This window comes from Seriola lalandi, unplaced genomic scaffold (assembly GCF_002814215.2).
Source record: "Seriola lalandi dorsalis isolate HSWRI2012SDOR001 ecotype SW California unplaced genomic scaffold, Sedor1 jcf7180002054544, whole genome shotgun sequence".
In the NCBI taxonomy this organism is placed as follows: Eukaryota; Metazoa; Chordata; class Actinopteri; order Carangiformes; family Carangidae; genus Seriola; species Seriola lalandi.
Window position 1 is genome coordinate 6,206,587 of NW_019525097.1, and position 16,288 is coordinate 6,222,874.

A 16,288-nucleotide genomic window follows, 5' to 3' on the forward strand; every position below is an offset into this window, starting at 1 on the left:
CCCCTCCATCCCCAACAGAGACCTGAGCTTGAGCAGCTGAAGTCATTAAAACCGGAGACACAAACACAAACACTCTGCTTGCCCGGTCCTTTCCTCCTCCCTGAGATGGCTTATCTTTCTAACACCTACACACACAAACACACACACACACACACACACACACACACACACACACACATATGCAGGCAGACATAGACTCTCACACAGTACTACAGTGGCACGCAAAGGCAACTTCAACGTACTCAACATGAACAACAAACTTCTGTACCCAAACCCAACCCCCAGCTTTCCTGAACACAGCTTATTTATTTGTTCACACCATGACGTACGTGTCAAATAGCATCAGTCTCGCAGGCTTTTAAAGGGTTGTCTGTGTCATGGCCGAAGAGTTTCAAAAAGCTGAAACCTTCAAAATACTTTTCGATACACCAACAGGAGAGGAAATCAGGGGAGGTGACAAGGGTTTGATGCTGGAATATCTGTAAGGATACCTGTTAGGATATCTGTAAGGATAGCACCGGGTATCAAAATAAATGGGTGACACGTGAATTAAAAAAAACAGCATATAGTGTTTTAGTAAGGCGCTGGGTCACCATGAGTCTACTAATCAGTTTCAGTGCAGTAGAATGTAGAATTATTATATGATTAATATAAACTTATAATCGATGATTGATGATGGTGAATTCTAGCTCCAGGATACTTCAAACTTCAAACACTGGGTTTGTGCGTTGAAGTTGTACTTGATCAAATGATAACACAATGTTTACTTTAGTTGTTTCCACCAGGCAAACAAGACAAGACAAAGGGATTAAATAGAAAGAACTGGAGGGATGTCACATGCTAAGTCAGACAGACATCAGGCGGGACGAGGAATTCATGCTCCGGAGGAGAACATGAACACAACAGCTCTTCTGGCTTGTTCGCAACCGCACCAAACCAAGAGAGCAAATCCACTCTAAATGGTCTAGCTTAAATAAAACCCCAAAGGAAGCTTAGGCTGACAGTCACATCAAGTCAACAAAGTCCAGGGTTTGTATTTCAGGTTATCGGCGTTAGCTAACACCTACAGAGAGTGAGGGGAACGTCCACCTGTGGGTCACTTGTCTAAGCTCATCCTCAGGGGGCGACTGTGTATAAAACATCTGCCAGCTTGGACGTGACCTCATGGTTGGACAGTGGCCGCTAAGACTCCCCCCCAGGGAACCCGCGAAAACCAAACACTGGTCCCACCCAAGCCCTCCCATGACCTCTGTTCGCACGTGCCTCTCCTTATGACCCCCGGGGGTCAAAGGGCGCGAGGCGAGGGGACGCTTTTACTGAGTCTCTGAGCATGTGTGTTGTGTGTTTCTTATCATTGGTGGGATGGTGGATGGGTTTGGCGGTGGTGACAAGAGAGAGGGGGCCAGAGAGGCTCCGGAAACACCCACACACACACACAGAGAAAGTGCGTGACAGAAAGATAGACATGAACGGATGGGGAGAAAGGACCAGAGGAAGAGAGATCTATCATTTTAACAGTCACTTTTATGGCCTGGGAGAGTTGGGTGGCAGCCAGACCGCCCCATTACTAACCACAGTCCAGCAGACACCAGACAGATGTATCAGTGTGTGAGCTTTATTGTCACAAAGTGAACGACAGATGTATCCTCCTTTGGTCACTCTCACCACTGTGGATTTGGATAGAAGTGATTGTTGGGTGTGGCAGTGGTAGCCTAAGGCTTAGAGAAGTGAGCTTTTGAAAGAGAGGTCAGCGAGGGAATGATTTCTCTGCTGTTGTGCAGTTCAGTTAGTGACATGTCAAGGAACTGACCATTTATAATAAAATGGTTGAAGAGTCAGATTGAGTTGATGGAAAAGGAAGGAAGAATTGTTCTTCTTCTGGATAACTAACATCTTGTTGCTCATCCTCAGGAGAGTTAAACACCTGATCAAAAACTCCCCATCCAACTGCCAGTCTGCTCACAGTGTCTATGCAGAAAATAAATTTGACAATTAACATGCCCCGCACACTCAGAATAATTCTCATCACTTTGCAACTCCTTTCATTACACCCTGGCTGCTTCCTGTCTGTGATCCAGCAGCCTCCCACCCGCTCCACCACCTTCCGCACTACTCTAATTTTGTCAAAGCCTACACAGCGCCGCTAAAAAAAAAAACTGTTTTAATGCAATAACAGCAAGCATGCACTGCGAAGGAAAGAGAGGTATTTTCTTTAAAAAAAAAAAAAAAAAAGGTTGGAGTGGGTGGGCACTGAGAGGCTGAGCTTTTTGGGGGAATTAACAAGCTTATCTGGGGGACTGTTGTGTGAAAACAAGCAATAGAACAACTCCTGAGGAGCTGAGGGAGTGAAAAGCCATCTGCAGCATGTCCAATGGGACTTAGCAGGGAGATCCCTTTCCTTTTACAACAAACCCAGACCGACCTGCAGGAATGACCGGACTAAACCTGAAAGCTTACCTTGCTCTAGTCATTCAGAGTTTGACGGACAGATTGTTTTTTTTTGCTACCAAGTCATTGGGGTAGAAGTTTTTGCATTCTCACTCTACAGCCTCCATTTATACAATGAAGTCAGCTTTGGTACTTTCCTCTTGTGGACACTGTGCGTATGCTTACTGCTTTATGTTCATCTATAAATTGACTATAGCCAAGGCCCGAGATCTTTAAGTATTTAAACTGACAACCATATTAGAAGAGAGCCAATTATTACATTATTTTATTATCTAGATAAATCTAGTGGTAGGTCTTACCAAGATTGTTATTTTTATGACCATGCTATGCTGCGAATGGAAGAAATGCAATCTAAATTTACCCGGTAGAAATTATTCTGGCATGTACAGGGAAAAAACAAGGGACAATCTCTCTCCCCCTCTCTCTCACTCCCTCCCCCCTTACCTGAGCTAGCCAGAGGGGCCAGTAAGCAACAGATTAGCAGTGCTTTGGGGAGCAGGCTGCTGTAGCGTGCTGTAATGCAGACTGTCAGTCCCTCACAGTTGGGGGGCGACACAATGCCTCCTTGTTCAGACTGGCCCTTCTGCGCCCCACCTCTCTACCTCTCCATCTCTTTCCCTCTCTCTCTCTCTTTCCCTCTAGGGGTTTAATCAAACCATAAAAACTAATGGTGTTCAAAAATGTTCTTTCTCTCTCTTACACTGAAGAAAACATGAGGTAAAGACAGAGGAGAGGACTGAGGGATGGAGGAAGAATAAAAAAAAATTAAAAAAAGGAAGGCGGACATGTAGACTCCTAAACCAAACATAAATCAGTTCCCAGGAAGAGACAGACAGAAAAAAAAAGAGAGAGAGGGAGGGAGGAGGAGGAGGGGCATCAAAGCATGGTTGACATTCTCCAAGATGCAAGAGCAGAAAAAGGTGTGTGCGCTGTGTGCATGTGTGTTGTGATATGGGGGTTTATTGAGAGCATAATTCTACAGCCAGCACATAAGTGGGGTGGACATGATGAGATAATTGTCAGTGCATACAACACCCACCGGTCTCTTTTCTCAACACTTGTCCCTGTTTATCTACAGCTCAGTTTCATCCTTAAACTGGATGGTGCAAGCCTCCGTACCTGCAGCAGCAGGTATCGCTACTTGTCTGATTCTCCTCCAGCTCTCCGCTCACAAAGACAACACGGCTTTCTCTGGAAAATACTGCAGCAGTCTGTGTTTAAGGTGACAAATGAGCATGCATTCCTAATTAATTACACAATTGTTGCCGCAACAGAGACAGAGAGCAGCTCGTGAACTGCAGCTGCATGAGGCAACACCGGGGTGTCACTGAAGAATCTTCTTCACACATTTTCACTGTGTTTTCTTTGGGGTTTCTTACACCTCCCCTCCCCCGACGCAAAGAGAGGGCAAGTGCAAACACACACCTGCAATGTCTACATATACGTCTTTGCAGATAAACGGTTTAGGAATTGAACCCCTCCTCCCCCCAATAACAGTTATTACTATAGAACCATCCAGCTCGACATCTGATTGGGCTGTTTGGGTGGTTTTAGAGACTGACAGAATTCTATGCAAAATAATGATTATGGTATTAAAGGCTGGCTTTTCTGCTGATTATAAGATTTGATTCAGCCCATCTCACAGCTGGTAGTTAGGCCTCATTCTCAGCCTATGTTGGTAATTTAATGCAGTCTGAGTTTAATTTATGAGTTTCACCCCAAACTCAGACACGAGACAGACACTGTTTCAAAAAGTGACACCTACTCTCGCTCGAATTATAGTTATAGCAGCTATAGTAGCCAATGTCAGACCATGGCCAACGCACTGATAACACTCCATTAAAGCACAGTGTATAACTGAGAAAATAAGGCTGTATTCACACCTGTAGTTTGGTTTATGTGACTCAGACCATTGTTGCCGTTTTGTTCTGGTCTGGTTCATCTTCACACTGACTCCCGCCAAATGAACCAACAGCCTTAAACATTTAGTTACGCAGTCGGCGACTTGTCATCCTGCATCATCGTCGCTTTATGAGCCTACAGAAATAACTGACTATGAGCACTATTTATGATTAGACTGCAAGTCGACCACATGTTGGGAAATAATGACATAAAAAGGTTAAAATTATGGGAGGGGGTAGTTACTGTGAGGTCGCTGTGTTTCACTCGCACGCAGAGGAGGACACAAGCAACGCACAAGCAACGCCTCACATTGGTTGTTTGGTGCACACCAGTGTTTGGCTGACATCTTTCACACCAGCACCACGGTTCATTAAACCCAACCAGGTGTGAAAGCACCTGATTAGCGTTTTTCCACCGCAAGGTACCGACTGAACTCGACTCGGCTCTTCTCGCTTTAGGTACCAGGTACTCCTCTTTTCCACTGCAGACAGTAACCCTCTCAATGCGACGTCCCACAAGCTATCGTGACGTCACCCTTAACGCGACACACAAACAGACATTTATTCCCCAACATCCCGTCTCGCAGAATGATGACGCCTCAGGTCACCTGGAACCTCAGCAGAGGTGATAAGTGCCAGGTACTATCCACAACATTTGCCCAATGGAAAAAAACGAAAAAGGTGAGTAGTAGTAGTGGAGAGGAGTTGAGCCAGTACTGTGTGGTAAAGGGCTATAAATAATCAACAGCAGATAGCCAACACTGAGCAACAACAACACTTATATAGTGAAACTGTAACTAGTGTCAGATTTAAAATTGATACTCCCTTTGCACAGAAATAACAACAGCTGAGTGGGAGAGCACAGAGGAAGTGCTTTTCATTGAAAGTATAACGCAGTGGAAAAGCTTACAGACAAAACCTTCACTGATCCCAAAACATGTTTCTATTCTTCGTGCGGTACCAAGGCCTTTCCAGCATACTGGGACTTCATTAATTGAAGTATTGCCCCAGCAGCAGCCAAATCATTTCACAAGTATTACCTCAGTCAGGATGTGCTGTCTCCCCACACATATTTTGGCAATGAAACAAAAACCGATGTTGATTGGTGCACGTTAATATGGCCTATAAGCCAGGACTTGACTCAGTTGACACAAAGACGACGCCTTTAAGACGATGTCTGCTTTGAACACATATTCACATTAATCATGTCAACGCTTTTGTATTCAATGCTTTGTCCTTTTATTGAGGGGATTTCCGTCAGCGCATCGTGGTTCTAGTAAAAACACAGGTAAGAACCGTGATTTATTTTTAGAACGCCATCTCGACGATTCACTTTTCAATCACTCCACGGTGAAGCTATGACTTAAAAGCCCCCCCCCTAGTTTGTTGCAGGGTGATGTGGGATCATTTAATTTCCTCACACGGTACTTAAATTAAGCGGTGGGGAAGAGTTGTTTCCTGTTGTAAACACCCATCTGTCATCGCCAACACCACTTTGTTGTTCCCCAACATGATGTCAGACTCTGCTTTATGTGCGTGTTTGTTTACGTGCTTATTGTATCCAGGTGGAGCGACTTACACAGCAGGTCATGTCTTTCATCGCTATCATGTTGTGCCAGGCCAGACTTCCACCTTAAATTACACACACACACACACACACACACACACACACACACACACACACACACACACACACACCATCCACTGTGCCATAAATGCATATGCATCCCCAAGTTATGTACATTACATCTCGGAGCTGCCTGCACCCAAAGGCTCTTCAGTTTCACATTTTCCTTTCTGTCTGCCTTTCTTTCTTTCCCACAAGTCTTGTTGGAACCAAACTTTTAAGATGGGTATTTACACTGCTATTTATGACCAGCATCACCTCACCTATTAATGCTACATGTCACACAACACACACACAGCTTAATGGCTGGATATGATGTTTCAAATGCCGGCAATAAATCCTTAGCATGCTAAGTGAACACTGTGCTGTAGAATGGAGCACAAGCCTCAGTCTCAGTTACCTCTGGGGTTAAATGACCTCTGGTTTCTGATGACTGCTTCTATTTCCGATCCAGCTCCCAGTTGGTGAAACACCCGAATCAATTAATTTCACACTCGCAGATTTCTTATTTACTGTATCTTGTTTGTTAGTAAAGAGCGATGTGCAAAAGTTTTGTGTTGTGGACCTTAAAAATGAAGTCCTCTACAACTTTTGTTTTGGGATATTTCATGAAGGCAAAGGTGAAAGGGATTCAAAGGGATTTGGATTCGATAAGCGGATTCAGATTTGATAAAATGAAAAAAAAAAAAAAAACCTGAACCTGAATGTCTTCTCTCTTTGCTCAGGTGGATTTAAATGATGAAATCAAGAAGGGATTTCGGTTAAAACCTAAACTGTAATGTTGTAAGCTCCGTCCTTAACACCCAACAGCTCTTTATGTTTTGATAACATCAAGCAATGAATCAAAACCCATGACAGTTCATTCCTTTGGCAACCTCATTCACAGAAACTATTCTTTGAAGAGAAGGAACCCCCCCCCCTTCGCTATTCAGTTCAAGAGAAAAGCAGCCTTATCCCGGGCCCTCGCTGTCCGCCGAGCCGCCTGCCTCCACCGCAGTAGACAAAACAAGTGGGAGGCAGGATTTGTTTAGACAGAGCTCACCTGGCGCTCACGCAGACACACAAATAGTGATCAGGCGAACCCTAGGGAGGAGCAGAGGCAGCAAGGAGGCGGGGAGGAGAAGCAGTGGTAGCGGTGGTGAGGAAAGAAGCAGGGGAGCTGACGTGTGGGGGAAGGGAAGGGACCGAGAGGGGAGAGCATGGGGTTCGGTGTGCTGCCCTTATCCAGGGCCACTCAAAAATCGGAGCGGATTAAGATTTGAGGGGCCTCGAGTGGCGCTCAGTGATAGGCGGAGGGGTGTGTCTGTGTGTATGTGAGTGTGGGGGCAGGCAGTTAGGGGTAGCCTAATCCAGGACTTGCACACTCTGTAACAGCAGAGGTGGATTTGTGTGTCTGTGTATGTGTTGGCTGCAGTGTCATGCTCATAGAGAGGCAATCAGCTGATCTGTCCCCTCGGAGGGATCAAGCTCCCCCAGTCATTTTTACATCACCACATCAAATGGCTCCTAAACGTATTTTATTCATACCTTGTTTGTATGGAGACAGCTAATTATTATTTTCATTCTCATTTCATCTGATGATTACTTTTTCCATTAATTGAGTAATTGTTGAGTCTGTAAACATCAGAAATTAGTAAAGAATATCACAATTTTCAAGAGCTCAAAGTGACATTTTCACACTTTTTTTTTTGTCCCACCAACAGTCTTGAAACTTAAATGTTCATGTTTAATGTTCAGTTTGCTATAGTTCATCAGTTATCAAATTACAGCTGAAACAATTCCATCTTTACAAATGTAAAGAATTGGTGCTTAATATCATTTGGGTTGGGACTATTTGTTGAATAAAGCAGGACATTTCATGGCGTCAGATTGGGCTTTCGAACATTATGTTTTGTTTTTTTTTCACTATTTCCTGACATTTTGTAAACCAAACAATGAATCTATTAATAAAGAAAATAATCGACAGCTTAACCGACGGTGAAAATAATTGCCAGTTGTAGCCCTAATTGAAATATCTGCTGGTTCATTTTTTGTCAGTGAGTAATCGATTAATCTGATTAATACTTTTTCCTAGTAGGTTAACAAAAACCTAAACCTGGGGTTTCCCTTTCCAAATGTAATTCAAGAAAATTACAGTATCATTAGCTGAGAGGAGGACATGTCACCTTCAGTCAGTGCTTTGAGATGTACAATCATCACTATTACTGATCCATCTTTAGGGACCAAATAGATTTACTTAAAAATTCTATACAAAGTGCTTGAACTGCATTTGATCAAAACTGCAATATGAATTAAAGTTGTTTAAAATGTTAAAAACTTACTGGCGCAGCTTTAAATGCTAAACATCAATACTGATCGAATGATATCAATCGCACATTCAAACGTGTGATCAGTTATTACAGGGCTAACCGTACAGCCGCACTGCGACGTTATCCAGACATCTTCTCATCTTCTTTTGAACTGACTTCAAATTCATGACCTAAAGAAAAGCTGTTGACTTTCTTTTTACCTTTCCCGATTGTGGTCAACATGTGTGATGAGGTTCGACAGCGGGGAACAAAGAGTAAGATGGATGATAACTCCCCCTAACCACACACTCGCAGTTACTATGGGTTGACCTCAGTTGACCCCTTAGCCCCTCAACAGCCTCACATCCCATTCACTGGGGTTAAATAGGGTTTTGCCTGCAGGGTTTTATGACGGAGAAAGAGAAGGAACGTTGCTTCACTGTAGCCCTATGGCAGGGTCATAGAGTTTGCCTGGTAACAACTGCTTTGAGTTTGAGTTCATACACAACAACAACTGAACATGTGCAGGATATCAGTGCAGCGGTTCTAAAATGTTCTACGGTTGAAAAGAAAAGAAACACACCAGGCGTCAGTGTTTTGTTTGAGATGCTTCTGTATGAAGTAACTCTCAGTCAGCTGCAGAAAATGCTTGATTTTCTCTTATTGTTTTGACCTTTCTCTAAACAGTCCAGCATGCATCATTTCCCTGTCCCTGCACAGCTACCACGTGTTAACGAAAACGATAATCTGTTCTCTGTGTCAGCTGGTGACAGCATGCAACAGGATAGACAAGCGGAAAGACATTAAAACAAATCAGATTCATGGTCTTGGATATGAGCTCAATGTTAGGTTGCAACTACCAATTTTTTTCATTATCGATTACTCTGAAGATTATTTTCTTGATTCATCCTTTTGTGGGTAAAATTTCAGAAAACAGTGGAGATCACAATCTCTTAAGATGCCATGGTGATTCCTTCAAATTGCTTTTGTTGTTCAACCTACAGTCAAAAACCCACAGACCCTCAGTTTCCTATCACTGAAGACAAAGAAAAGCAGCACATCCCCACAACTGAGGAGCTCAGTACTGCTGCATATAAAATGACACAATTTATTTTCCTGCCAATACATTTAAATCAATCAATTAATCGTTTCACCTCCGTTATTTCCATGTTTAAAAAAAAATGTGATGCTGTGCAGTGTATGTATATGTGCCGCAGGAGGAAGAAGCATGATATTCTGGTATAATGAATGGTTTGCTTTGGATGGCTAGATGACCAATTAAAAAACAGTTATGGTACAAACCGAGAGCTCCTCGCATGAGTAAACCTAAGCACAAGCAGTAAGGAGAGCAGACAATAAGGCTGTATATTCAGTTCTTTTCAATTTTCAGTTTAGAAAAGTGCTAAAAAACTTGTAAGATAAAGAGCATTAATTAGCTTCCTTGCTACCTCTGTTAGCCTAGGGGCTCTTAAGTGTTGCTTGGCTCACTCCTCACCTCTAATTAGCCGTTCAGGCAGCTGTATAATAGAGGATGATAACAGGGAGAGAGACAGAATTAAATTACCCTCCAACATAGTTTGTTTCCATTTCAGCAGCGAGCTGAAAGCTGCTGACGAAACACGAAACTGCCATTACTCCCAGTTGTCGACAAATGATCCAAATGCAAAACACACAGATTGACACAGATGAACCAAAAATGGGCCGTGATCAAGTCAAATCAACTTTTGCTGCCATAGATATTCCTTTGGAGGTCAAACAGTTGGCTCCACCGGGTTAATTCGCCATAGTGACCGAGGTCCATTGATGTGACCAGCTTGTCCGCCATCACTAATTCAACTGATAGAGGTCTGAGTGACAGATGTTAGATCTGAACCTACCACTTCTGTCACCCTGCAGGCCTGGCAGCACCTGTCAATCAAAGAGCTCCTCTCAGTCTCCAGGGAGACTCCAGCTAGTGAAGAATGTGAAGACTGAAGGATTTCTTTGTCCTGCAGGTATTCTGAGGAAGTCCCCATTCTCATTTCATTCACAGGGATGCTTGGTCAGCATTGCGCAGAGCAGTGTCCCTGATGAGCAAACAAAATTGCATCTGGGGGCTCGACATCGGTGTCCCTGCAGGGCTTATAGATAAAACTGATATTAGGGTCCAAAAGAAGAACTCAACATGACAGCAGTGTTTCTTCCGCTTCACCTTAGGGAGTGAAGGGACCACTGGGAAGTCCAGAGAGAAAGTTTCAGGGCAAAGAAATGCCGAACCAAAGCGGAAATTTCAACAAATTAACTTCTCCCTATGGCACTATATTTGCAGAATCACGCCTAAGCCGGGGGTATTGGCAAACCTGCTCCAGGCAGCGGAAATCTGGAATCAGATGGTCTTATGGTTTTTCCCTTCTTGCTTAATTAACCACCATTTGAGCTACTTGGTTGTATTATTTATGGCATAACCAACAACCACTCACCGGAGCATGGCAATTACAGAAATGAAACCTTGTTAACAGCCTTCACTACACCATAATCTTAAGCAGCTCATTAGGCAGCAACATGGACACATGCACACACAGTCACATACACAGAGGGCATGTTACATACATCTGCTCTATAGCACCTTTTTCCCGACAGTGTTTTAGTCTGCTCGTTTCCAACCATTAGACCCATTAGAGGCCAATTAACACTGACACAAAGCTCCCTTCCTGTTTTATGGCACTGTAAACAAAACCTGCAGGCTTGCCTTGGGCTCAGCACAGCGCAATAGCCTATAATGCAACACAGAATAACTCATTAGTTTAGTAATATGCACGGCCTTTCTTGGAAGACATAAAAGCCTCCAGATTCCGTCACACCGGAGTGCACATAAACCTCAAGTAATTGGCAGGTCCCAGCCTTGTATTGACTTTACGTTTCCAACTGATTGAATATGAAGCGCATAAAAATCATAAAAGGCGGCATTGGCTTTCTTCTCCGTGCTGTAAATCTGTAGCAAAGGACAGCGCTTGGTCCAGACAATAGTTCCCATCGAGTAACACATTAACCACACTATCCCATTTATCTCCGTTGCATCAATGGGGATATGTGTTGCAGAGCTATGCTGAAGTGATAAACCATGCCCTGAATCCCTATAGCAAGATGGCTTTAGTAAAGGGGGGGGGGGGAACCTGTCGTTTGAAGTGGCCTATGTGGGTCACTCTCCGCAAACTGTGTCAGAATTGGCCCAAAGATAAGCGCAATGCGGGTCTTTTCCGCATGTTTAAGTTGCGTTGGGTCGGTTTATGAAGCAAACATTTGAGTGTGCATGCTGCAGCACGCCAGAGGCACGGGTCGTCCTGAGAGGACAAGTTTGAAATCACTGCTTATAGTTGTTTAGGGGGGTGGGGTGGGGGGATTCGTGCTCAACAGTTTCAAGCATGCGTAATGACTTATCCTGCTTGTATTTCACCTCCTATAGGGCGCGAATAGAAGCCTATATTCCTCAAGCGTTCAATGGAAAGAAGCATAAGCGCAGATAACTTACGTCAGAATAAAACAAGTGCCGAGCATGCTGTTGACTGCCAGGAAAACATGTTTACGTTGATTTCTGTCAACAAAAACGTGAACACATCATCATTATTCCCAACCTGAAAAGTCTGAGGAGCCCTTGGTGAAGTCGCAGAGGACGGTCAGACACGTTATTCCCAACAGGAGCGCATTACTGACGGCTGAGAGAGTCCCATCTGAGAAGAACATCCTTGAAGCCTCAGAGTTTTTGAGTCTCTCCGTAGCATTTAGAAAGTCCAACAGAAACAGCAGCTGCTGCAGCATTGAGTTGAGTTGAGTTGAGTTTCAGCTTCTGCGTCGCATGCAGGAGATGTGCGGTCCCATCTTGTCTCTGGTCTTCCCCCTCATCCTCCCACCACACTGCTGTGACACTGGGATCGAGGTTCCTTTGGGCTGGAGCCGTGCACCGCGCTCTCTCTCTCTCGCTCTCTCTCTCTCGCTCTCTCGTTCTCTCTCGCACAGTGTATTTGTAACTGCGTGTTATGTTGTGCTGTGGAGGCAGCCCACCTGTAGGACCGACGCTCCCCTGCATGGTCTCAAAAGTTCAGAGTTCCCTGTCACACACACACACGCACGCGCGTACAGGGGCAAAATATCTCACTGAAATTAGTTTATAATGCACCAGGAGGCCTTTGTGTGCCGTCTCTGACCTCTAGGAAATGATATGCTTTAGTGTAACACAGACCGTTTTGGTTTAACCCAATGATTCTCAGTGCTGGAATCAATGTAATCAAGCGATGTAGCTATTTAAGTAGGCTACACATTTGATGTATTTGTACTTGAGTATCTTCATATTATTCTACATTATACTTCTATAACACTATTTTCAGAGGCTACTTTTTTTCACTTCATTTATCTCATCTCACATGTATTCCTTTGAGGATCAATATAACACATAAAAAATAAATTAAATTAAATTAATTTTTTTAACAGCATTAACATTTTTTCATCATCCATCATCATCATCATCATTAACTCATCAAAGCAGTGGCTCTGCTCTGCCCTTTGCTTATTAATTAAAAGCATGCATCATGGTGAAGGCAATTACAGGCCATGATCAAGTGTAAATCAGGTAGGTTGGCAATGGCTGTTATATTGGTTTCTTAATAAGTCGAATATTTAATTTAATTAATTTTTTTTTTTTTGTGTGTGTGTGTGTAAGCATGTTGTGTGCTCGCAGTTGTGAACTTGACATAGGACCAAATGAGATTACCTAGAACCTTTTAGTCTATGCCTAAAACCACCGATGGAACAGTTGCGCCATCTTGTGGACAACTCGTTAAACTATAGATTCGGACAAATCGCGTTTCAAATACGTTTGCTCTGCTCGGCTTCCGTACAAGCTCACACGCGACAACAGAAGGTCAGACATGGCAGCCTGCGTCAAAGGGCTCGACAAGTGTATCTTTTCCCTGAGGTTTTTACGAAACCTCCAGCTCCAAAATGAACGTAAGTAAACTGAACAAACTCCCATTTTCCCCATTATACTTTACAGTTTGATGGCATGCTGCAAAAAGGTGTAGAACTTCTAATGTACATCCGCTATGTGTGCTAAGAAGCTAACGATAGACTGTAAGCTATCGTTTCTTAACCTTATAGTGATCAACACAGGCTTACCTTATCTGTACAAATGTGTGCGATGTATGTCTATAAAATGGTATCTTGTTGTTTTCAGGGTTTTTGTCCACGTCCCTGTGCCGTCCTGCATCGGGGACTAACAACGAGCCATCCAAATTCACTCCTCCATCTAAACCTGTCATCGTAGATAAAACACAAACCCCGGCGTCTCAGCGAAAGTATGATGTTTCTTTGTGAAAACAGAAAGGTACCGCCGATACAGGCTGGGTGAAGTAAGGTTTGTAATGTGTTGTCCCGGTCGTCTCTGCCTCCCAGGTTTCTGAGCCCAGAGTTCATCCCTCCGCGACAAAGAACAGACCCTTTAAAGTTTTCCATTGAGAGGAAAGACATGATCCGCAGGAGGAAAGTGCTCAACATCCCTGAATTCTACGCAGGTAAGAAACAAAATGGTCAGGTATCTTCCCACAGCAAGGTGAGGGAAAGAAGATAACAGTTTGAATTATTTCACCCAGGGAACATAATTTATGCTTCCACCTCCTCCAAGTTTAAATACTGCACCTCACTCTGTAGCCTTAGGTAGAATATCTGAGACTATAATTGTAAGCACTGCTGCTAACATGGTGTTAGAGAAGAGGCCACATTATCATAGTTGTTGTCTGCCCCTATTGGTACAGTCTAACCTCCGTTTGAGTTAATATTTACAAAAAAAATAGAAAAAGTGCTCTTACAAATACTGTATGTATAAAGATTAAACTTTATATCATAATTTAAATTGTGCTAATTATTGTTGATCACTTCCAGGGAGTATCCTGGCGGTGACCATGGCTGATCCTAATGCAAGTGGGAAAACTAACCGCTTTGTCGGAATTTGTATCCAGAGGGGTGGAAAGGGGCTGGGCGCCACATTTGTCCTAAGGAACATCATTGAAAATCAAGGTGAGGTTTATTTAGTTTTTGAAGTACTGAAATTTTACCAAAATTTTCTCATACTATTATAAATGATAAATTATTTTACCGTTGATTGTTATGTCGGTCTGTCCCGTTCCTTACATACTTGTATCTGGTTTTAGGGTACAGAATTTTCTTTTAGAAAAAGAGAGTAATAAATTTTCCCTTTGCATTTGCAACTATTTCAAGCTTAAAGGCTTAAAAATGCACTTCAAAATTTTCAAAGTGCAATAGAAGTTATTTAGATGCAGGAAGGGCTGGTAGATAACATTACTGAAAAACTGAGGAACATACTATTGGCAGAAGTATAAATACAAATACAATTATTTAACTGAGAATGGAAACTAAGAATATCTCTACTTTAGTGTTCAGTGGTAGCTTGATTACGGAAGAGGAAAGGCTTGTTCATTCACTTTCCCCATCTAGAGTTTCTTTACATGTAAGAAGTGAATGAAGTGTCCTTCAGGTAAAACACCTGTTTTAAAGATGTAACTATCCGTGTGGCGCAGGTGTGGAGATTTGCTATGAGATGTATAGTCCTCGTATCCAGAATATTGAGGTGCTGAAGCTGGAAAAAAGGCTGGATGACAACCTGATGTATCTGAAAGATGCTCTGCCCGAGTACAGCACTGTGGACCCGGACATGAATCCTGTGCCCTTCTCCTCTACTGGAGAGGTTCCTGTCAACAAGGTGCGACAGCTTCAAGATCAACCCTGATAATATATTTACAAAGAAAAGAGCTGGTTTAAATCAGGCTTCCTAAATTACTGTAAATTCTATTTTGATTATTTTAATTACTAATATTAGTGATGTAAAATATAGGCTTTTATGTAAATGTATTTTTATTCTTTAATCTAAAAAGCCACGTAGTATCACTTGTGCTTAAACCCTAACCATTACAGTGTTGGTGCCTTGCTCCAGTTACTTAAAAAAAAAATCTGTTAGGCATTGTTTTCTAAAGGAATAAAAGTAGATTTAATGTGAAGAAAATAAAGAATCTTTTGATGTAAAATGATCGAGCATCTCTGTCCATTTACCAGATGAAAGTAAGGATGCGGCCAAAACCATGGTCAAAACGCTGGGAACGACCCAGGTTCAACATCCAGGGCATCCGCTTCGACCTGAGCCCTGAGCAGATGGAGCACGCCCAGAAGTGGGCACAGCCTTGGCAGGAGTACGACATGCTGAAGGAGTACGACACGTCCAAACTGGAGGAGCAGATCCTCAGTGAGGTCACGCAGGAGATGAGAAAGTGAGGAAGAGCCTCCTAAAGTGATGCGCAAAGATTCTTCAGTTTAACCGTCAACACAAGAATGGGAAATGACTGGAGTCTGGAGATTTGCATGGATGTGGAAGTTCACTCTGTAGGAAGTTCATCCAGATGTTAACCACAGCCATACAAGTGTATATAAGGAGGGGCCAATATTGAAATGGGTATTGTGTTCTAAGGAGTCATGCCTTCTTCGTTTTGTCTTATCCATCAGTCTGCTGTACAGTATGAGTGCTTTCATTAGTCCCCAGCCTTAGGTGTGACATACGACATTTTGCAGATATTAAGTGGTTTCTATAATAAACGATGTTAAACCTCCCAACTATGGAATTGCATTATGTTCTCTTGATTTGCTTTTTTGGCTGGCGTCCTGACACTAGATGGCGCTATCTCTCTATATATATTGCAGCCATCAGCAGTTGCATAACATCCTTTGTTGTGTTGTCTGTTACAGTGTTTTGAGGGAAATTCCTGCCACGCTGAATAAACAGAGACGTATTATTTCAGCAAAACAAGTGATGAGAGGCCTGTTATCCAAAAGCAGGTTAACTGAGTTTTAATGTTTAAAACTGGTCTTTTTCTATCAGTCCATGTTCTAGATTTAAGGGGCTTCTAGGTTTAACCAAGTAAAGATTTCAAAATAAATCAGTAAATCTGCTTTTTGGAGCAGGCCCTAGTACCCTGCACTTTAAGAAA

At 42.9% G+C, this 16,288-nt stretch overlaps 2 protein-coding genes across 2 annotated transcripts in view; one reads left to right on the top strand and one right to left on the bottom strand.

The window, feature by feature from the left end:
- The window catches only part of eva1aa (eva-1 homolog A, regulator of programmed cell death a), a 72,724-nt gene extending 60,526 nt beyond the window's left edge, over nt 1–12,198 (bottom strand). Inside the window, exon 1 of the mRNA XM_023414868.2 lies at nt 11,876–12,198. Within this exon, the coding sequence (XP_023270636.1) occupies nt 11,876–12,059 (184 nt within the window). The 5' untranslated portion in view covers nt 12,060–12,198. The remainder of the gene's footprint in view (nt 1–11,875) is intronic.
- A 939-nt stretch (nt 12,199–13,137) lies between these two features.
- On the top strand, nt 13,138–15,917 carry mrpl19 (mitochondrial ribosomal protein L19). The gene is made up of 6 exons (XM_023414923.2): nt 13,138–13,244; nt 13,471–13,591; nt 13,689–13,807; nt 14,175–14,309; nt 14,831–15,012; nt 15,363–15,917. Exons 1-6 carry the CDS (start codon nt 13,166–13,168, stop codon nt 15,576–15,578), a joined length of 852 nt encoding a protein of 283 aa, XP_023270691.1. The 5' UTR covers nt 13,138–13,165; the 3' UTR covers nt 15,579–15,917.
- Nucleotides 15,918–16,288: the final 371 nt, after the last annotated feature.